Source organism: Neolamprologus multifasciatus, chromosome 12 (assembly GCF_963576455.1).
Source record: "Neolamprologus multifasciatus chromosome 12, fNeoMul1.2, whole genome shotgun sequence".
Taxonomy (NCBI): domain Eukaryota; kingdom Metazoa; phylum Chordata; class Actinopteri; order Cichliformes; family Cichlidae; genus Neolamprologus; species Neolamprologus multifasciatus.
The window spans coordinates 5,714,009-5,735,776 of NC_140450.1; the positions used below are offsets into that span (position 1 = coordinate 5,714,009).

The following is a 21,768-nucleotide window of genomic DNA, read 5'->3' on the forward strand; positions in this document are numbered from 1 at the left end:
TTTATTGCTGATGTTTTCTTAAGTTGCACTCCGTTTGGCCTCTCAGGGCCTCCATATTCATGGCTGTGGTCAACAAGGACTGTCAAAAACATCTTCTTCAGCACATTCCCTCCATGTGCTAACATAATGCTTTCAAAATTAACATTTTCAAACTATAGAAAGTAAATTTAAATAAGTAAACCCACACTGGAAGCTAAATGAAAATCAGTTATATTAGAATTAAAAAAAAATCTAAACTAAATTACAAAATACTCAGAAAACACAAAACTATAATAACTTTGGAAGTAATAGCAGACGTAGCAGTACTAGTGGTAGTAGTAGTAATAGTAGTAGTGGTTTACTTTTACTGCAGTTCCACCTCCAACCAGCATGAGGTGCTAAGAACTCGGGTGCCTTTATCATCACTTCCTCTTTGAAAACAAAATGGGTGGCGCCAAAGCTTGACAACAAAGCGGCTGTTTGCTGCCTGTAACGGTCGTACAGTTATTCTTTATGTAAACTACGTTTCTTTACCTTGACATCTTCGTCAAAATTCAGCTGAGCAGCGGCGGGAAGGAGAGTTTTCCCATTTTGAATAAAACTTTTTTTTCACTTCCCTGCTGTACAAATGTCAACATGGCTGCGAAGACTGACCAACTTCTCATCGTTTTGTCCATTCTGGAAGGTGAGCGATTTAAAGAGCTGGATATGTTTGCTTATACGTGACGTGTTTGAGTCGTTGGTACCACAACCGCAGCCGTTTAACGGGTGTTGTTAGTCCCATGGGGAAAAGCCGAACCTGTTGCTGCTGCAAGTGTTGGTGGCGATCTCAGGTCGGTGAATTAAATCCAGGCTGAGGAGGCATTAAGTGTTTGCTGTTCGAATGACACGCCCTAAGCTGGTGAAGCAGCTATTCCTGTCACAGACAGTATAGAAGCCACGTTAAATGTCATTTATGCTGAGAAAGCTTCTTACACCTATGACTTTCTATATCATCGTTGAATTTGCGAGTCATCACATTGTGTTGGTGTTTTGATGAATTTAGGCTTTCAGTGATAATGCATCAGTATTCTGATTTGTGACTCAGCACACAGCAGATGGGGTGTTGCACCTGGCCACCCCATGTGGGAGTTCACTGCTTTCTGTCTCTTGTCCACCTGTTTGGCCTTTGTTGGCCTTTATATGATTTCTTTAAACTATTCTTTTTACAAGGTGGAGTAGTTATACAGCATACATCTTTAGTGACATTCACAAACAACAATTGAATGCAAAAGTTTTAAATTATTTCGAATTAAAAGGCCAAATTTACCATGACATTAATGGCCAGCTCAATTAACGAATAAGTCATAGTCACATATTGATTTATACTGATGTCATGATCATTTAATACAGCTACTTAGACAGATGGTAAAAAGTAAATGGACTGATTCTTATATAGTGCTTCTCTACTGTGTACATCAAAACCTTTTGATGTACACAATAGAAAGTGGAGAATTGATCAGCATCTGTGTAACCAGTGTGTCGGAAACACAATTAGGAAAATAACACTTTGTGTCAATCCCTAGGTCGTCACTTCCCCAAGAGTCCTCGGCTCAGTCTGGTGGTTCAGGCGAGCTTTGATGGAGAGCAGCTGGCCACGGATCCTGTAGAGCACCGAGAGCAACCGCAGTTCAGCACCGAGCTGGCCTGGGAGCTTGACCGCAGGACGCTGCACCAGCACAGGTTAGATATCATGTGTTTTTGAAACTTTTTAATCACATCCTGGGCTCTATGAGCAATTTAATATTTTTGATCTCATGATACAGCTGTTATTTTCATCATATCTTTATACAAAAGGTCTTTGTCGTTGGATAAATTTTTCCAGCCCTGTCCATGTCTATCTTTTATATTGTCTGTTCTGTCAATACACACCTTGTCTCCACCCACTGTGTGTAGCTGCGATGCTTCTTTGCTACATGTTTGTAAACAGTGGAAACATAGCACATTCTACTGGATGTACTATGTGATGACGCGACTGTTTTTTTGAAAATTATGTTGAGGTTAAAGTTGTGGTCATCATGTAAAAATCTAATTATTATTATCTAATTATTTAATTAAGAACCACAAAATACTAATATTAGAACAATTTCCATTAAATTACAGTAGGCTGAAAAGATTGACTGTAGAGCTGCAACCGCATGCTTCCATAGACTGTATATAAAAGATGGACATAGCCAAGTACATGTAGAGTTACTTGGAACTGCAACCTTGGAAGAAAAAAACAACAACCAGGAACCATAAAAGGTTTTTGATGTCTGTACCTAACGCTCTGCCTCTTCACAACTGTACAGAGGCTGATTATTGTTATTAATTTTCCATAATTCACATGTTTGGACTTTCTTAAGACTTAAGTCAAAGAGGTTTCTGTTGAGCTGTAACAAATGTTTATTTGGCAACTTCATGATTCCCTGGTTATTTTCTCATTTAATCGTTTGGCTAATTATGTTTTGTCCTCGTTGCTCAATGTGTCTTTTTTCTTTTTTCTCCTCACCTCCCAAATTGTTACAATAGGTAGCTACTCCTCTCTGAGCATGGCCCTGGTGGAGGTCTTTTCCTGTTGAAAGGAAGTTCTTCCTTCCCTTTGTCCCCAGGTGTTCGATCACAGCAGTTTGTCTGACTGTTTGGATGTTCTTTATAATACTTTTGATTTGTTTGGCAGCTACCTTTTGAAGTATTACAGAAAACAAATTTTCTCTCAAACCACAAAAAAACTTTCTAAAGTAGGGTTGTGACAATGTTAGCCGAGTCACACTAATGCTTCTTGATGGCCTTGTCTCTTCAGACTGCAGCGAACTCCCATCAAGCTTCAGTGTTTTGCTGTTGACCCTGTCAGCAAGAAAAAAGAAAGCGTCGGCTACATTGTCCTTGACCTTCGATCAGTTCAGGAGGTCAAACAGGTGAACGTCTTCTCTATCTGTCTGCTCAAAGTTGCGCTGGTAGAAGATTCGATGTGCAGGGCTGATGTTCTGATAAATCTGTTGTGTGTATCAGGAGCCGCGCTGGTATCCACTGCTCAGCAGTAAGTACACCAAACAGAAACCTTCCCTTCTGCTCAGCATGGTGTTGGAGAATGACAACAAGCCCTCTGAACCTTCACCTGATAGGTTCAAAGCCAAGAAGGCCCCGCCCCGACAAGGTGAGCTCTCCCAGCTCTCTTTCTTTTGTTTTCACCTATTGTTGGTTTTATCTTTTCTCTATTTAACTGTATCACTTGTGTTTGATGGTGATGAGCTGGAACAGTCTACATTCTAATAAACAATTTTTCTTTCTGAAGTCCAGTCGGACTCTGTGCTGAGTCGTCACTGCTGTGCTATATTCCCGCCTTAAAGAAACTTAAAAGAATCAGGGCAAAAGACAAAGCTTGGGTTTTTTTTTCCTTTACCATCCTTCTATAAAGTTACTGCTTACTGTTTAGGTTTTGGTCACCCTTAAATATAAAGTGCGAGTAAGAAGAAAAAGGTCCAGATCTTGGCTCAGATGTAGAGAAAACACTGACTCATGTAAGAAGGGAGAATAGTGGGTTGGCAGCATACATGAGCCTAAATCCAGAGTTTTAATGTGTAAAATCCGCCTCTATTTAAACCGGGCATACTTTTAACCTCCTCCAGGGTTCTAGATGTGAAAAAAAAAAAATATTTTTAGAAATTCTTGTCTTTTTTTCTGACAATGACAGACAACTCCAGAGTTTTTATCCATCATTTTGACAGATTAGTGCACTGATGGTGGATGTGGTGTAACTTTTACTGACATTGTAAAGAACAGTGATCTGATGGTCTGTCTCTTTCATAACATAACATAGCATTAGTCATGTGTTATGTTAGTCATTACAGGGTCATAGCTGCAGAAGGAGCTCAGATCGTGGGATTTCCTTTCTGTGAAGTGAGAACTTGTAAGATCATAAAGTCGCACATTCAGAAAAATCTCATAATTTCTCTGGGAAAATATTCCCAGTCTATAAAGTTGAGCCTTGAGCTGAAGTTCACTTAGTTCATATTTGCCTGTTAAAGTGCACTGACAGGGCTTTGTGTTTCGGCTGTTACTGCAGGGGAAAAATCATAAGGGAGCACTCAGTCTATGTTTCTGTTTACGATTTACTTATGAGGGTGAAGAACTACTATTCTATTACTCATTACATTTAAAACAAATATAATATTTTCATTAACTCCTAAGACCCGAACTCTTCCACAGCATGCATTTTTAATTTCTCTTTGATATTTGGGCATATTGGGGCCCGATGAATGTAAAAACAAAGAATTACCAGATTTTTTTTTACCTTATTTTTGTTTTTAAGAAAAATAAGAGCCACATATGAGGATATTCGTTTAAAATTTTGATAGAACAGTAGCAGTATAATGTCCTCGTAAGTGGATATCAGGCCCTTGTAGAGCAAAATTGACTATTTTGGTCTAAATAACCCAAAATGTGATGTCCACATATGTGGACGCCAGGTCCTAGGAGGTTAAGATTATCACAGTTTATACTTAGTCTAAATGCTATGTGCCGCTTTTTCGCAAGATTGCATACACAAGTGGGTGATTCAGAAAATATTTTTACTGAGAATGGTTGCAGCTATTGATTATTTTACTAATCGAGTAATCAACTTATTATTCCGTCGATTAATCGAGAAGTCAGATAAGAAATGCTTTTGTTTTATTAATAAGAAATAATAAACATTCAAAAGACAAAAAGCACGTCTTTCAGAATGAACTTTTCATTGTTTTCTATTTTAGAAATGCTTTAAAGTTTAACTGCATATAACATCTGTCAGAAAAAATAAATCCTTTGATTGTATTTATGCGCCATATTAAAACGTAATTTAAAAAAAATAAAATATATAAATATTAGATATTTTGAATAAATAAATACTCTCAAGTGCAGTCAAAGCTAAATAAAATAAGATATGTAAGCAATTTGTACTCTTGCTTCTTGGAAGGTTTTATGACATTAATATGAGACAAGTTTTTGTGCTTTTGACAACAAGATAATGATGTAGACGTAATAATAATTCAGCGTTCTACGTAACAACCCTCAGGTCAGTGGTTCAGAGTTTATTGGTCCATGTACATTTTTATTGGCTTGTAGGGCGAAAAAAAGCTTTTATTTTTATAAATATGTTATATTCATTTTTCAAAATGTGAATGCAGTTTAATTAACACAGTATTTTGTATTATTTCATTTTCAATCTGAGGAATTGAAAATACCCCCCCGTAGACTCACCCCTGTGTGCTGCAGGCATCGCGCCACGTAAAATAAGACGTCTGTCGTCAGTCTTCAGGAAGCTGTGTAATTTAAACATCCTTTCAGACCAAGTTAACATTCTGCATATTTTAATACAACCTCTGGAGACTTATTGCAGATTTATTTGCTGTGTAAACCAAACGGCAGTGGATGGAGCAGCTACAAAGTTCTTCATGTCAGAGTTTGTTGACCAGGTGGTTTGATGAAGGACTTTAGCTTTTTCCCAGGGAAGGTTTTAATGGTAATTCCAGCATATTTTGGATGCTAGAAACACGTTTTCTTTCACTCAATCTGAGCTCACCTTCTCAGTCACGGTGGTGTGTGTGTATGTGACAGCATCATCATCACTGCTGTTGTTGTCTTATCAGTGTTTTTGTTGAAAAACTGGGGGCTACATGGGCTTAATGTTGTCAGATGTTTTATTCATGCGTTGCTCCTAAATAAGGTTCAGTTGCAGGTCTGTTTTTAGTAACAAATGTGAATGAAACGCTCGCCTGCTTATCGTTTAACACAACGGCGTGCTAAAGAGCCGTGCTTTTACCTAAGCATTTAGTTTATTGTTGCAGCCCAAACTCTGAGTCCTTTTTGCTGCCAAGTTACTGTAACAACCTGTTCTGACATCTCAGTTTGTACACTTCACATCTGAAAATGTGTCTGAGGTGAACATTGCTCGATTTAGAGTTAAACTTCTGTTCACACAGTTCCTGGTTTGCAGCCATGATGTCTTGCTTGTGGTTTTGTACAGTCTCACTTCAGGCTCAGCTCCGGTTCTTGTGTAAGCGTTGCTCTGCTACCAGCAAACATCGGAGAGGAATAATTGGTGGTTTCAGTGAATAAAAATAAAACTTGTGGTTTCTTCACATCTGCAACCTGTAAGATTTTTCAATTCAATTCAATTCAATTCAATTTTATTTATATAGCGCCAAATCACAACAAAAGTCGCCTCAAGGCGCTTCATAGATACAGAGAAAAACCCAACAATCATATGACCCCCTATGAGCAAGCACTTTGGCGACAGTGGGAAGGAAAAACTCCCTTTTAACAGGAAGAAACCTCCGGCAGAACCAGGCTCAGGGAGGGGCGGCCATCTGCTGCGACCGGTTGGGGTGAGAGAAGGAAGACAGGATAAAGACATGCTGTGGAAGAGAGACAGAGGTTAATAACAGATACGATTCAATGCAGAGAGGTCTGTTAATACATAGTGAGTGAGAAAGGTGACTGGAAAGGAAAAACTCAATGCATCATGGGAATCCCCCGGCAGCCTACATCTATTGCAGCATAACTAAGGGAGGATTCAGGGTCACCTGGTCCAGCCCTAACTATATGCTTTAGCAAAAAGGAAAGTTTTAAGCCTAATCTTAAAAGTAGAGATAGTGTCTGTCTCCCGAATCCAAACTGGAAGCTGGTTTCACAGAAGAGGGGCCTGAAAACTGAAGGCTCTGCCTCCCATTCTACTTTTAAATACTCTAGGAACAACAAGTAGGCCTGCAGAGCGAGAGCGAAGTGCTTTAATAGGGTGATATGGTACTACAAGGTCATTAAGATAAGATGGGGCCTGATTATTTAAGACCTTTTTGTTTTTGCTCTTTTATTTACTGCTTGTTTTGATCTCCTTGCTATGCTGGTGTAGGTTCCTCCTTGGTGACCGATCTCCTCCCAGAGAAGCTGGAGGCCACACTGATCCCAGACCAGGGATACCATCAAGTAGGGCCGGCAGATCTTTGCCCCGACATGTTTGTCCTTTCTGTCACCGTGGCCTTCGCAACCAAACTAGAGCAGGTAAAGACCGAACTCTGACCCTGATGCCTGACTGATCACGTCAGACCTAAATGTCGAATTGTTATTGCTTAAGATAATGTAGCCAAAGTGATGTCACACCCACGAATTTCCAGTATCTGGACTAAAGTTTGATAACAGAAAATGGAGAAACACTCTTTTTCTTGGCTCGCTCGTATGTTGTCACTGCTGCATGGGTTGTTTCTGTTTCCACGTGTCAGATAATGATGATAAACCCAGCTGACAGCATCCCCAGGCCTGCTATTTGGGGTCATCTAAAGGCACTCTGGGAGAAGCTGAGAAACGTATTAAAGAAATAAAAGCACAGCAGTTTTCTCAGAATGACTTCTAAAATATGGATGAAGAACATCACAGGTGGTTATTGTTGTTGAAACATTATTGCTTCATCTCTTAACTGCTCCTACAGGGACTGCCTCCTTTGGAGTGTCATAATAAGAGAGCAAAGACACTGAGTATCTCACTGCCAAATTAAACCAATCTCTTCTCCAACCATTGCATTTAGAATTGTTTTCACATTACACGCTGCGCAGCATTAGTTATAAATCTTAATTAATGTGTAGTTGGGGTGTTTTTATTTTATAGCTTAATGTGGCAGTAATTCTAATCTTGAATGTTTAGTATAACTATTAATTAATGTCATGCGTATATTAAACATACTAAAACTAATAAATAAATTGAAAAAACATGGCTGTGGTGTCAGGGGCCCAGATTAGCAGTTGCTTTTAAATGTAAAGCCAATCCCTGCTGGCCTACAGCCTCTCCCACAAGATGTCTGCAGGTGGCAATAAGAAACGAGGGAGAGCTGAAGCTGATAACCAAATGACGTCCCAGAAACCTGAAAGCAGAGCGGGTGAGAGAAAACAAAGGAACCTGGAGGCACCCATTAATTATCTCTCTACTGGTTCACCAATGGGAGCCATTTTCAATTATTTCATGCGCTGTAGATTTTTTGACCAAAAGCTCTGGTTTTTATAGCAAAAATAAAGGCAGAAAAGTAATCGTTTTATCCCCAGAAGCCAAAAATGTAATTAAATGGAAATCCAATTAGTCGACCAGCCCTGCAAAGTAGAAAGGAAGCGCTGCGTGGCTCTGATGGCTGATGTGCTCTTCAGTGAAACAGATAAAATAATATAAAAACAGAATTCAAGAAGTACTAGCAGTGATTCTCTATAAACAAATAAATGAGTGTCATATTGACAATAACTCACTGTTGAATAGACTAAATGTAATCAGATTTTTAATTTAAATTGACGACTGTGTTGCAGTGGTTTGCGCTTCTACATCAAGCAAGAGGACCATGGGTTCGAATCCAGCAGCTGTCTTTCTGTGTACAGTTTGCATGTTCTCTTTGTACTAGAGATGGACCGATCCGATATTACGTATCGGTATCGGTCTGATACTGACCCAAATTACTGGATCGGATATCGGCGAGAAATAAAAAATGTAATCCGATCCATTAAATATCAAAAAAGCACCTCAGAAAGCTTGCTACACGGCGTAACTCTGCTCATAACCGTAGCACGTCGCAGCAGTATGCATCACGTGATAGAGCAGCTGTGTGTATTTGTAGCGTCGCTACCAAACCAGCATTTCATCTCCGAGGAAGTTTTCCCAGAGAGAAGTAAAGCAAGTGTGTAAGTTCATCTCTGAATGTCTGTAAAGCATTCCCACCTTAAGCTTAACAACAGATATATGGAGCGACTGCCTCTCTCTCTCTCTCTCTCTCTCTCCTGCTGCTACTTCAATGTGAAACTGATCAATGATCAGCTGATCTGCTTTTCTGTCGCGAGTCCGTCTCTCTTCTTAGTTTTTGGCCCACTTCTCACCAGACAGAGGAAACCAGCGACTGAACAACAGCAGCACGTTTAAGCTTGATAAGCTGTTGTTAGAATTTATTTAATATTACTTTCTACACCAGGATCCTTTTCTATGCAGCTGACGGCTGGTAACTGTGCAGGGGCGGATCTAGCAAAGTTCAGCCAGGGGGGCAGATAGGGCATTAACAGGGAAAAGGGGGCACAAAGACATACTTTTCTTTCTTATTCTCATTTAAAATGTCTAGTTTTTAATAAATAATTATCTGACTCTTACACCCAAAGTTTTAATCTGATGTAAAATATATAGAAGTCCATTACTGTATATAGTAACTGTTAAGTCTAATATACCCTAGTAAGTTATACTACTTTTTCCTTTGGGAAGATACCATCTGTGCAGTCTGCAATTCTGTTGAAGAAAGATGTTGAATCTATTTAATTATTCTTGAAAAATAATTTATTTTTGTGCATTTTCACTCTGCATCAAATTAAATTTGATTACGTTGATTAAGCATCATGAGGTGGAGGGTGGTTCCCTATTTTTTTTTTTTTTTTTGCTGGGAGTTTGCAACCCTATTAGTTAGGTTGCTTAATATTTCTGCTAAGTACTCTTTAAAATACCAGAATAGGGAGGATGGAGTAGGTTTAAGTTTATTAGATTGATCAGTGTTGCTGAACTATGAAATATTTTGGGCGCAGTGTATTTTTTACATACAGGTATAACAGAATAGCTTTAGTGTTGTTATTTATTTAAACTTGAGTATAAACTTATACAAAATGCAGCAAGATATTAAAAAAAAACGTTTTATTGATTAAAAAACACACTATATCGGATTCATATCGGTATCGGCAGATATCCAAATTTATGATATCGGTATCGGACACAAAAAAGTGGTATCGTGCCATCTCTACTTTGTACCTCTCTGGCTTCTCTCTGGCTTCTCAGGCTTCCTCCCAGTCAAAACACATGACGTGATCCCAAATTGATCATAGGTGTCTCTTTGAGCCTGAAACTGTCCAGGGTGAATTCTGCCTCTTGCTGGATGACAGCTAATTTAGGCTTCTGCCCTCCACAACCTTGACTTGTTTAGCAAGAACCACCATGAGTGAAAGAAAGACTCTGGTCATTGAAATATATCTAGAGAAGTAAATCTTGAGAAATGTTCTGTAGCTGTTCAGCAGCTGCCCGTTTTCTCTGTCAGTGTACTTCAGGGTCACGCAACCGAGTCAAGTCGTTTGACTTTTGCTAACATTTTCTTAAAAACTGTATGTTTGAGTTAACTATCGATTAATTAAAAGTGAACTTCAAGTATTTATTCATATTTCACTTTAAATGAATGCTTTTTATGAAAATCTGCAGCTTCTGTGGGAGTTAAAATTGTTATAAAACAGTTCTTCAATAAAATAGTAAAATATATATAACTCTATAATGTTATCACACACATGCACACACTTGTATTTTACCATCATGCTGACTGAAACTGAAAAATCATCTTCACATGTACATGTAGACTTTAAAAGCGAATCCTTTAAAGCCAGAAATGTTTTTGTTTGGCTGTAGTTGGTCCCCAGCACCATGAAACTGTCAGCGGAGGGCTCAGAGTTCTTCTTCTACTATTCTTTACTGGGGAACGACATAACCAGCGAGCCTTTCCACAACCTCCTGAGTCCTGACTTTGAGCCAGAGCGCGCATCTGTGCGCATCCGCAGTAGCAAACAGATCCTCAAAGCCTTCCTGTCTCAGCAGCCCAGTTTACAGGTGAGTGCCTGACTGGGAGCTCCTTACTCCCAGTTGCCTGCTGTGTACCTGTATGTCTTAGTCCTTTCTCTTCCTCAGATCCACCTGTGCTGTGGGAATCACTCTTTGGGCAGCACTGACATTTCTCTCTCAGCTCTGGCTGGTATTTCCACGGATCTGGATAGCAAAGCAGCGACACTAGAGGGAGCCTTCCTCCTGCAGCCTCCGAAGCGAGTCAAGCAGACGCTGCCTGCTCTGCCCACCGACCTGCAGCCGACTCTGGGAGTGGCTGTAACCCTGAGGAGGGAGGAGGTCACGCTGCAGGTAAATGAAAACAAGTACTCAGAGTTTAATTTCTAAAACATTTATGATTGTGATGTTGTCAGCTCTAAATTACATGAGATGAATGAAGGATGAATCTTTGCACTCACAGCAATTTGGAGGGAGAGCAGAACTCTGCAAAGAGCCTCAGACTAGATTCCATGTGTTTTTTACCACTGTGGTTTTATAACTTTCTGATGCATTGGTTGTTTTTGTTATGCTTTATGATGGACCTGAGTTGTTGTCTGATTATCACACTACATGTCCTGCTGCATGGTCTTGTGTCCTTTCAGCAGTCTGTGGGGAATAAAGAGGCTAGTGGAGCGCTGTCTCCTGCTGTTCCTCCTGCTGAACAGAGACCTCGAAGCTCTTCTCCAGTCCATAAGCCTGCAGGGTCTCCTCCACATCCTGGTCCTCGCGGTCCTCCCCTCCCTCCTTCTTCATCTCATACAGAGAGCGAAGCAGAGAGTCTGCTGGATGAGCTCCGGCACGGCAGAGAGCCGACAGGATTGGCAGGTAGGACTTAAAATAAGCAGCTGTCATTTTCACACGAGAAGTTTGAAAGGTTTAGAGCTGAGTTTGTTCACTGGTGTCCAGCTACAGATTTGGAGGCTCCAGCATCGCTGCCCAGACAGCCTGAGGCTGCAGCGGATGGTGGAATGTCATCCGTCAGTGTTTCTGCTCCCAAAGTCTCCATCCCCCCCTCCGCTCATCACTACTGCTTCTCTCTGGACCTTCGCAGCCTGGGAAACCTCAGCTTACCCCACCCCATTGCTGCTACGCTCAGGTGAAACACTTTATCTGCTCTCAGCTGTCAGAATGCTGTGCAGAGATTTTAGGGAACTTTAGATGTTCACATTAATATCTGTCAAACACTCAGCAGCACTGAGCCTGAGTCAGGAGGAAGCATTTTAATTTCCATTCAGTTTTATTTACATGGTGCCAAGCATTAGAAATTGCAGCTTGTTTACAACAACAATTAAAAAAAATTAAGTCAATTGAATTGATAAGAATTTAGCGATTCTGATGCCATTATTGATATTACTTGTTAATTCATATCCTTATCGATTCTCACGGGGTTCTCATTGACTCTGCTTTGAGAGTCACCACCATCACTAAGCAAGATATCGAAGACATTCGATTCTTGCAAATTAATTGCATGCTGTGGGTCGAAGGTTTGTTCCTCTTTTTTCTGAGTCATTACTGGTTTTACTTAAGTATTTACTGGAGAAATTAATTAATTACACAATGTGATGCATTAGTTTCTTGTTTCTCCGTAAAGTCGCCTGAAATGCATTTTCTCATAGTTACATTTTACAATATACGGCAATAGGCCACACCCCAACATACCGGCACCTAATGCACTATCCTAATGAGCACACACATGATCTTTCTCTTAGTATGTAAGCACAACACCGGCAACACAAAACAAACATGAAAACCAGCACAAAGCGATCGCCACAGTGATTCTACTTTAGAAACATTAACAGGTAGAAACTGAGGCTGTAGCCTGAGTGGTCATCTATTTGTTAGCTGTTGAGGTTCAGAGTCTGGCTGCTTGACTGGGGCCTGCATTCACTCAGCTGTGGGGTCTTGGCTAGCTTAGTGTTAGCATGCTGTCTGTGCAAGTGCTTGTAAACAGCCAGATTCGTGTTAGCATCATAATGCAGTTGTTTCTGTCCTGGATGCAGTTTGCACTTTACCATCTCGCTCTAGTCTTTTTGACCAATTTTTAAAAAAATAAATGAAGCGGCCATATCCACGTTACAGACTATACCACTATTTCTCTTATCTGGCACACAAACTGAAATCAGCTGATTGTAGTGCATGTGGAACCGATAAGTGGAGTTGATAAGCAACCAGCCTAACAATTACAAGGAACTGAACTATTCCCATCCAGCATAACTAAAATTTCTGGGCCTAAAGTTGTTATTAATGAAATACACAAATTATTTGCATTAAGAACCTACAAATCCTGTCTGCCATGATTTCGTTCCCATATAAAAAACAAGCCCAGTTGCGACTTGCAATCATGCAATGCTATCAGTGCCATTAAACCTGTTTAAATGTAGTTTAAGATGTAAACTACCTGCTAAGTATCTTGAAAACTGGGTTAATGGGGCCAGTAACTAAGTACTTTTAGCGCTTTAAAGATCTGTATAGGTGTGGATGGTTAATTTATCTACTGTTCAACATAGAGGAAGTAGTTTTCCTGTATTTTACTCACAATCATCACTTCTAACAGTTTATTTTAACAAATCAGTTATAACAAACATGCCTTTAAAAAAATTATTATCCTAAGATTTCATGGACTTCTGTCTGGTGTTTGATTGAGATAATTTTCTATTTAGGAATCCATCCAAATATTTAGTGCAGTGGTTTTAATTTTATCTGTTCATTGATGGTTGTATATTTGTCACACTTCAGGTACTCCTACCAGTTCTTCGGCAGTGCTGCTCCGATCATGACCAACCCTCCTGTGGAGCTGCAGAGGAACACGGAGGTGTCTCTGCCTCAGTCCTACTGCGCCTTCGACTTTGCTGCCCTGCCGCAGCAGCTACAGGAAACCTTCAGCAGGTAGGGAAAAAAACTTCATTCTTCCATCAAAATTTAAAGGAGTGCAACTATTATAGCAACTGATGGACCCTGTTTTTAATATCACGCTTTAAACATATGGAAGGAGATCAAATGTTGATCGCAGTTAAATAATTCACTTTCATTCAGTATCAGTAAATATTATCAGGAAAAAAATATTCAGTGTAACTTACCTTGTATATTTATAAAGGTCCAGTGGTGATATTTTTAATGATAACATAGTAAAACATAAATAAGTGCAAAGAAACCATCTCACCTTCATACATTATTTAAACAAAGCTGAGCTGTCGGGTTTATTTTGTCCTCCTGCTTGAGCGATCAGCTCTCTGACTCTGTGTCAGCCAACAGGCACAAAACTCTTCTGATGGAAAAATAACTCCAGACCTATTATAATGGCAGCTCGAATTGTGTTTCCTTTTAGGTTATCATCTATAATTATCTTTTCCTTTTACTTCAAAGTTTGTGCTTTATGACAGTATAAATGACATAAATGGGTGAAAAATTAAAGGAAAAACCTGAACGATTGAACCCTTCAGTGATTTCCTTTCTCTTAGTTCTGCTGTTGAGAACATTTTGCTGTTATGTTTTGTGACACCTTTCAGGGAATGGTCACTGCAAATGAACATGATGCCCTTTTTTTTTATTTTTAAATCCTGTCCTGTCTGGCAGCTTTTGCAATCAGAGTTGTGATCTGAGTGCACTGTGGTGCCAAACACATTTTGCTTTTCCAAAAACAGCTATATAAAATCTTTATAGCCTCCTTGTGTTCATGTGAATCTTTTATCTGATTATTTATTCATTTCCTTTTGTGTTATTTCAGTTATTACATTATATGTGATGAAGTATGACAATGTGTAATTATGACAATGTGTAAGGTAGGACAGGGAAGGGGAAAATGTGTGTGTGTGTGTGGGGGGGGTATAATAATAGGATGGAGCACAAATAGAAATGAACAATGTATCGACACCTGCTGCACCTGTAAGAAAAACAAACATACAGCACCTGGAACACAAAAATGAGAAAATACACTAATCACCTGAGAGATGTTTATGTGTATTTGTCATGAATTGACTTGATAATGAGGGTGGGAAGCTGCAGTAACAACCCCACAAGAGCAACAGACAGATGGAGATGGAACCACGAAGACCCCGAAGAGTACTGAGGACCCAAGGCCACACATCACTGCGACATCCGCGCATCCATCCAAGGAGGAGAAGAATGGAGGCCCCAGATGGGGTGCCCACAGCCAAAGGGTGAGACTCCCAGAGGCAATAGGCAGTGGACCTGCTAGAGGCCGGCCACCCTGTTACAAGTTGATAACACAGCCACCCAGCACGCAGCAATCTCCCCCCCCACCAACGAGAACGACCAAGCTACCCTGACTCACGAAGGGAGCGGGCCAACGGCCACACCAGAGCATCCAGTCACGCAACCCGGAACCAACAAGCACCCACATCCCAGAGAGAGGCATAAGCGTCCAGCAGGGAGCGGTGACCATGTCCCACAGGGTCCGGGGCTCAGCCATGTACACACACACTCATAGACCACTCACTCACTGTCACATGCACACACGTTGACATCCCACCTTCGAGATGTCACCGATGACATCGCCCCGCACCAGCAGCAAACAGAAACACCATGCATGCTGGTAGTCACCTGGTTTTTCTTTCTTTCTTATTCTTAGAGGAAACATTTTGATCCTGATACATTGTTTCCATAGAATCAGATTGTATTTGTGGCAGTAGTGAGGCTGTGAGAAAGATGGCTCACTCGTACTTAAACTGGATTCATAAATAATGTTGTGAACAGACTTCAGCTCCACAGTTTTGAATTGCAGCTGGCGATAGTTGTCCTTGTTCTCTTATGACGCCTCATTGATCTCAGTGTAGCGGCACGAGCTCTCCTGCTACAGCTCATACTCCTGCAGCTTTGTACATGAATACCAGCTATGCTTGATGAGATGAGCTCCACTTTTTAAAGTGAACCGGTTGGTAACAAATGTCCTAAAAAGTGGTTTAATAAAACCACTAAAGAAAAAATGCAGGAATGTTCATTAGTTTGATGTTAGTTCAGAAGAAGTGTTAAAAAAGCAGCAGGGGGATTTCATGTGTTTTAACTGTGTGTTGTAGAGTTCCTCTGGTGGTGGAGGTTTGGCACAGAGATACAGCCAGCCGTGACCAGCTGATTGGACGAGCCTCCATCCAACTGTCTCAGCTGTTGAGCACTGAGAAGAGCAGATTCCTGGGATCAACTGGAGAGCAGTGCTGGAGACAGACTCACCTGGACAGGATCCCTGTGGTCCAAAAACACCGGTAGAAACCAGACTGACTGATGGATCACGTGATGATGATTAACCTCTGTTTAACAGCTGCATTTCTATCTGTCTCTCAGGCCTGGTGAGAAGGTGGCAGAGTTGGGTTACATGGCAACGCTAGAGGACCTGGGATTGGTTAAAGCCACAGAGGTCATTGTGTCTGACTCATCACAGGTGAGAGAGCAGCGCAAATAACAGCCGGTATGGTGCATCTTCCTTTCAACAAGATAAAGAACAAAAATATTCTGGATTTAGATGACCTAGGTGTGTTTTAGTCGATCCCTCCATGCAACATTTTTTACCATCAGTCAGACTGAAAACTGACTTCTTTTACTTGCTGCACCATCTGTGGTACAGAGTGCTATTCTATAAAAGCTGCTTTCAGTTCATAACTCTCCAACATGATACACGAAGTATTGGATGTGGAGTCACAGCTTTAGTTGATTTTATAAGGTTTAAATGATTTTTAAGCACGTCATCTACAATAAGTTCCTTTTAAAGAAACAGGATGTAAACCTTTGTTTCAAAGGATAAACTGAGTGCCAGGGTTTGAGAAATATGTTTTTAACTGAGTCATGTTCCAAAAATAAAACTATATAAACACTGGAGAGCTGGGAATATGTTCTGCTCTAAAAACAGCCTTTTTCTGTCCATGCTAGTTTTCTTTTAGAGATTTAAAAAAAAGTCCCCTGGTCTTTCTAGTCTTCTATCACCACGGATTACTTGGAGTAAAATGTTGTTTGTTTCTAGCTCAACTAGATCACTTTTGACATGTTTATTTTCCTACATATCTACAGAATGAAGTTGTACCTCGCTCGCAGCCATCCTTCCACCCCGCAGTGCCCAGACCTGCAGCTTCCAGCCTCCACACAGCGCCACTGGGTCCTACAGTCCCCAGAGAGACTCTGGAGTACCGCACAGCCCTGGAGCTGGAGATGTGGAAGGAGGAGCAGGAGGATCTGTTTGATGATCAGGTAACCACTAGCTCCATGCAGTTTATTGGATTCTTACGGCGCTCAGATATTTTCTTACTTTTGCCAAAAATTGAACAATTTCTTTCCCTGTAGGAGTCGACTATTATATAACGTTTATAAAATATGCTTGTTTTAGTTGAGGAAGAAGGAGCTGAGCCACATGCAGGCGTTAGCAGAAGAGTGGAGGAGGAGAGACCGAGAGAGAGAAGCTCTGGTCAAGAAGAAGGTGGAGAGTCTACACCCGCCTACACAAATTCACATATCAATATATGCTTAAGTTTTACTGAAAGGTCCCTCCTGCTCACTTCTCCACATCTGTGTGTGTTTGCAGGAGGTGGAGTACAACCTGCTGGAGGAGCAGCTTCAGAAGACTTTGTCTGATCTGGAGAAGAGAGAGAAACAGTTGGCTGAGGCTGAGCTGGAGGTCTGATGCTAGCTGATGACACAACATACAGTATCGTAATTAATATTGTAATTCTGTAAATGTGTGTTTTAGTGTGTTGTCAACAGTTAAGAATTGCTTGACAGAAGGAGGACTGTAGACAGAAAATTGATCATCAGACATCACATGAAGTGTTTGGATCATTGCATCATTCAGTAATTTATCAGCATCTGTCATCATCCATCACCTGAACCGCTTTATGACTTTTATGCCACACATTGTAGCACCATCTTGTGTGCAACGTTATATATAAAACCGATTCTTCATTCATTCCAAATGCTAATAGCTCACACTTCAAAAGCAACTATCAGTAAAACTGTACTTTTTGTAGTTCTTGTTTAACATAGACTAGAAATTATGTGGCCATTTCCAAAGTGTAATCTTGCCCCTTTATAGCAGGTTTTGTTATTATAGAAAATGTAAGCATAACAAAGACACTTCAATAAATCTAAAGATACAAGTGTATGTTTTAGATTTTTGGCTCTTTTAAAACACTTTTAGTCAGAACATCGGCTGTGCTGATGTTTAACATGTAGATTAAAGATGAAATGCTACACAGAAGTCTTCATTAAAGCTTCTCCACGGCTATTTTGACCATAGAATGAATGTAAAAGCCTTTTTCTTAACGTTTTTAGTATTATTATCAGAATAATAATTTTTTTCTGAGACCTCTTAAAGACCCCATTTAAGCAGACCCTTTGACTCTTGCAGTCAAAGTGTTCATTGGTAGATTGTAGATTTTAGCTCTCTGCGAAGTGTAATATCTATGTAATATAAATGTGAAATGCATGCAGTCTGCGTATATTTCACACATACAAAGGTAGAGGGAAGTGACCAGGCAGTGACATTCACTCAAGATTATAACTGACCAAACCGTTTCTCTACAGTAAAGTGAGTGCATCTCTGTTTTCAGACTCAGAGGCTGCAGAGGGAGCTGCGGGCCGAGCATGAGCTGACCCAGAGGGAACTGCAGGAGAGCAGCAGGCGACTGCGACAGGACTGCGACCACCGGGTGGCGCTAGAGAGAGAAAAAGTCCGACTGATGGAGGAGGAACGAGCCCGTTTACTGCAGCAGGTAGAGATCGAGGGTTAATCTGTTTGACTGATTCTGATTGTAAAGTAAAGTGACTTCTTCTATTCTTTTCTTTGTGCTCATGTTGTGCAGATTGCAGATGGTGAGTCTCGGTACAAACAGCTGGAGAAAGAGTTCCAGCTGTTCAGAGAACAACAGAACATCAGACCCGAGTTCAGACTGCAGTCAGAGATCAACCTGCTCACCCTAGAGAAGGTAAAGCAGCTGCTTTAGGAATAGTACTACCTGGAAAGACGGTACTCATTATAAGGAAATTAAAGTCAAAGTTACAGCAAAAGAATTAAGAAATAAAAAATTGACAGACCTTATTTGTACATCACCTTTCTGTGCAGGTTTCCAGGTTTTCTTCACAGATATACAATAAGCTGATGGGACAGAGCAAATGTAATATATTAAAATATTACAAGATGAAATTTAATGAAACTCACAGAAAATTACACAATTTGCACTCTACAGGTTAGTTAGTGAAATAAAGCAATATTAGAGAAAATGCTAAAAAAGCTGCTAAAAGTCTAAAATAATAAAAATTATTATACAACATGTAATACTACAATATTACATAAAACAGTGCTGTATAACCTTTTTAAGCTAAAAGGGTTAAATAACATTAATACATTTTTGCAATAATAACTCTAAAATAAGTAAAAATAAAGCAATACTGAAAGAAATAAACTAAAAATGAAAACAAAAAAAAAAATGCAACACAATAAATATGCTATTGAAAAAAGCACAAAAGGTGTTTTTCGTTGTCAGGTGGAGCTGGAGAGGAAGCTGGAGTCCGCCACTAAATCCAAGCTACACTACAAGCAGCAGTGGGGGCGTGCCTTAAAGGAGCTCGCTCGATTCAAACAGGTATGGTTCACCCATTCTTATAGGAGGTGTTTACTGCAGAGTGCTAAACTTTTATACCGGGGTTACAGATTTAAAGGATGGGTAGTCTTAACAATGCATGTTTGCATGTTAGTATGGGCTGTAAATGTATGTTCATACTAGTTGTCTAAGTATAAAAATATGGGCCAGTGGTTATTCCTGTTAAGTATGTAAATGTGTTTAAAAACTCATAACAAACCAAACATAAAAGGGATTTTTCAGCAAATTACAGTTACTTATTTTTGTTTTTAGAAAAGCGCAATAACATCTGAAGCTAAATGTTGCAAGTTGATATTCATAGACTATTCCAGTATGTAATGACATCAGTAACCAGATGGATGAAAACAAGAGTAGTAGTCCAGAATCTCCACAGAACAGGACAGAATGATGACAGCACTACCTGAAACTGACAAAAACAAAACCCAAACTTTACCATTAAAACAAAGCGAGTGAGAGGAGCTGACCTCGGACCGTCTTGACAGCGGTCATATTTCACAGCAGATAATTGTAGTTTTCCAGTGAGGGGATGCTGCAGGTTCAGATCTGCTGCTAGAGATGAGCTGACAGTGTTAGGACATGTAAGTGCTCTGTTTAAAGGCATAGAGTGAGCAGAGGAAACCAACCATAGCTCCACACACGTCACATCATACTGAGGATGCAGCAGCATGTAGATGTGTGATTGAGTTTTAAGGCAATTTAAAACTTACTGTAGACTTTATATTGCTGTCACCTTTTTTGGTGTTGTCTTTTTATTTCCTCAATCTAAACATGTTCTTTTTGAATGTGAGAGTGAATGTTTGGTTGCCATTCAGTGTGTTGTCCAAATGCTGCGACAGATTTCATCACCCTGCAGTTGGTCGCCAAGTTGAGTAATTCACTTTAGTTTAAAGTTTATAGCTTAAACATAATCTCAAAGCACTTTATATTGTAACATTAGGACCCTAAATAAAGCCCCAGATATTAGACGGAGAACCCCAGGAAGAAATTTCTATTAGAAACAGTCTCATTGAGCGGGAGTGACCATCGATGACCAGCTAGGGGGTAAAAAGAGGGGATAAAGGAGCGTAGAGAGATGACAAACAAAAAGGCCAGAACTTAAACTACAAGAGAAACTGGACAAAAGCTGAAGGTGTGCAAAGAGTGAAGAAGTAATGTTTGATGCATCGTGGGAAGTTACGTGAAAGCATCAACAGCAAAAGATGGAAATAGAAAAGCGGAATTCAGCTTTTGGTTAGTGACGTCTGCTGCTGCTCTACTCTAATAGGGACCATAACTTAAAAAATGACCATGACGTTGTATCTTATAAGGCATGAAAGCAGTCTTTTTGAAAACGGAGGAGTTGCTCTCTGCTGGTCATTAAAAAGATTTAAGGCACTTTCACGTTGCTACATGCATCTTTTACAGTATACAGTCTGTGGTCAGAGGCCCAAAAAGCATCAAAGTGTATATATCTATGCTGTTTGAGGATTAAGAGTGGATTTGTGTTGGTTTTGTGTCCTCACAAGTTTGGAAAGACACGTGTGTGTTTGTATGTCTGGAGGAGAAAGAAAACGGGAGGAGAACGAAGTGTGTTTTTACATCGGAGTCAAATATTTAGCAGAGTTGAAGTAGACAGCCATCAGTCATCCACCTATCTTTGTGAGGACTCTGATTCACATATAACTACTAAATGCCTAAACCTAATACCAACCCAAACCCTGAAACCAAACCCTTTGAAGGTCTGTCACAAAGTGAGTGAGCACGTCATCACTCCACAGGCCTACAACTGAAACTTGTCCTCACAAGGGTAGACGTTTACGTGCACACACACAGCACTAAGTGGGGCTTTAGTCAGACTAAGCCTAATGTAAACACACGCAGACGCACAGACCTTATCTGACAAACTAATAACTGTTACCGACATTAACCAGCTGGAAAACTGGACGGACATTTTTCCTCCCCCTCGCTCTCCGTCTCTCTTTCATTTTTCCTTTTTACAGCAGCCTCGCCTCTTTTGTTTCCTTCTGTCTCCTTTTTTTTCTTGTTTGACAGTTTCTCCTTCTCTTGCGCCTTCACTATTTATCACGTTCAAACTTCTTCCTCATTTTAGTTCTCCTTTCTTTTCTTAATTTTGGCATTTGACTTTCTTTGTAACCTTCACTCTTGCTTATTTTGCCTTCTTTCTCTTTTAGTTTCTTCGTCTGCCTCACGTATCTTTCCTTGTACCTCCTGTCTGCCTCCTTTTGGTTCGCCTTCCTTTTCGTTTCCCATCTTTGTTCTCACTTTTTTTTCTTTTGGTTTTTCCTCCCCATCCCTCCTTCCTCCCCTCTCTTAAGTGCCACATCATTGTAAAGAAAACACAGAGTGATTTATGCACCTCTAAGGGGGTTCAGCTCTGAGTGTCACCCCCCACCTATTAATCATTCCCTGGGTTTGTGTTGAGCAATAAGCTAGTCAGGCGCTAACTATTCAGATGTCACACTCTCGCTTTTTATAAAATATCAGGCCTGTGTTTACACGACCATCCGTCTTGGTGCGCCGCGGTTTTTAAAGCCGCCGCTTGTTTGGTTTTTCT

The 21,768-nt window shown here is 40.2% G+C and overlaps 1 protein-coding gene across 3 annotated transcripts in view; it reads left to right on the plus strand.

Annotated features, from left to right (window-relative positions):
- The first annotated feature begins 13 nt into the window (after nucleotides 1-13).
- The window catches only part of cep120 (centrosomal protein 120), a 35,437-nt gene continuing 13,682 nt past the window's right edge, over nucleotides 14-21,768 (plus strand). The window contains exons 1-18 of one of the 3 annotated variants that reach the window (XM_085179579.1): nucleotides 14-664; nucleotides 1,545-1,701; nucleotides 2,801-2,915; nucleotides 3,010-3,154; nucleotides 6,887-7,035; nucleotides 10,429-10,626; nucleotides 10,705-10,929; nucleotides 11,220-11,442; nucleotides 11,524-11,713; nucleotides 13,354-13,503; nucleotides 15,651-15,833; nucleotides 15,913-16,009; nucleotides 16,633-16,809; nucleotides 16,946-17,035; nucleotides 17,141-17,233; nucleotides 18,165-18,326; nucleotides 18,417-18,539; nucleotides 19,098-19,196. In XM_085179579.1, the coding sequence (XP_085035705.1) occupies nucleotides 616-664; nucleotides 1,545-1,701; nucleotides 2,801-2,915; nucleotides 3,010-3,154; nucleotides 6,887-7,035; nucleotides 10,429-10,626; nucleotides 10,705-10,929; nucleotides 11,220-11,442; nucleotides 11,524-11,713; nucleotides 13,354-13,503; nucleotides 15,651-15,833; nucleotides 15,913-16,009; nucleotides 16,633-16,809; nucleotides 16,946-17,035; nucleotides 17,141-17,233; nucleotides 18,165-18,326; nucleotides 18,417-18,539; nucleotides 19,098-19,196 (2,625 nt within the window). In that variant the 5' untranslated portion in view covers nucleotides 14-615. The remainder of the gene's footprint in view (nucleotides 665-1,544; nucleotides 1,702-2,800; nucleotides 2,916-3,009; nucleotides 3,155-6,886; nucleotides 7,036-10,428; nucleotides 10,627-10,704; nucleotides 10,930-11,219; nucleotides 11,443-11,523; nucleotides 11,714-13,353; nucleotides 13,504-15,650; nucleotides 15,834-15,912; nucleotides 16,010-16,632; nucleotides 16,810-16,945; nucleotides 17,036-17,140; nucleotides 17,234-18,164; nucleotides 18,327-18,416; nucleotides 18,540-19,097; nucleotides 19,197-21,768) is intronic. The other 2 variants (XM_085179581.1, XM_085179580.1) reach the window with 2 other exon arrangements.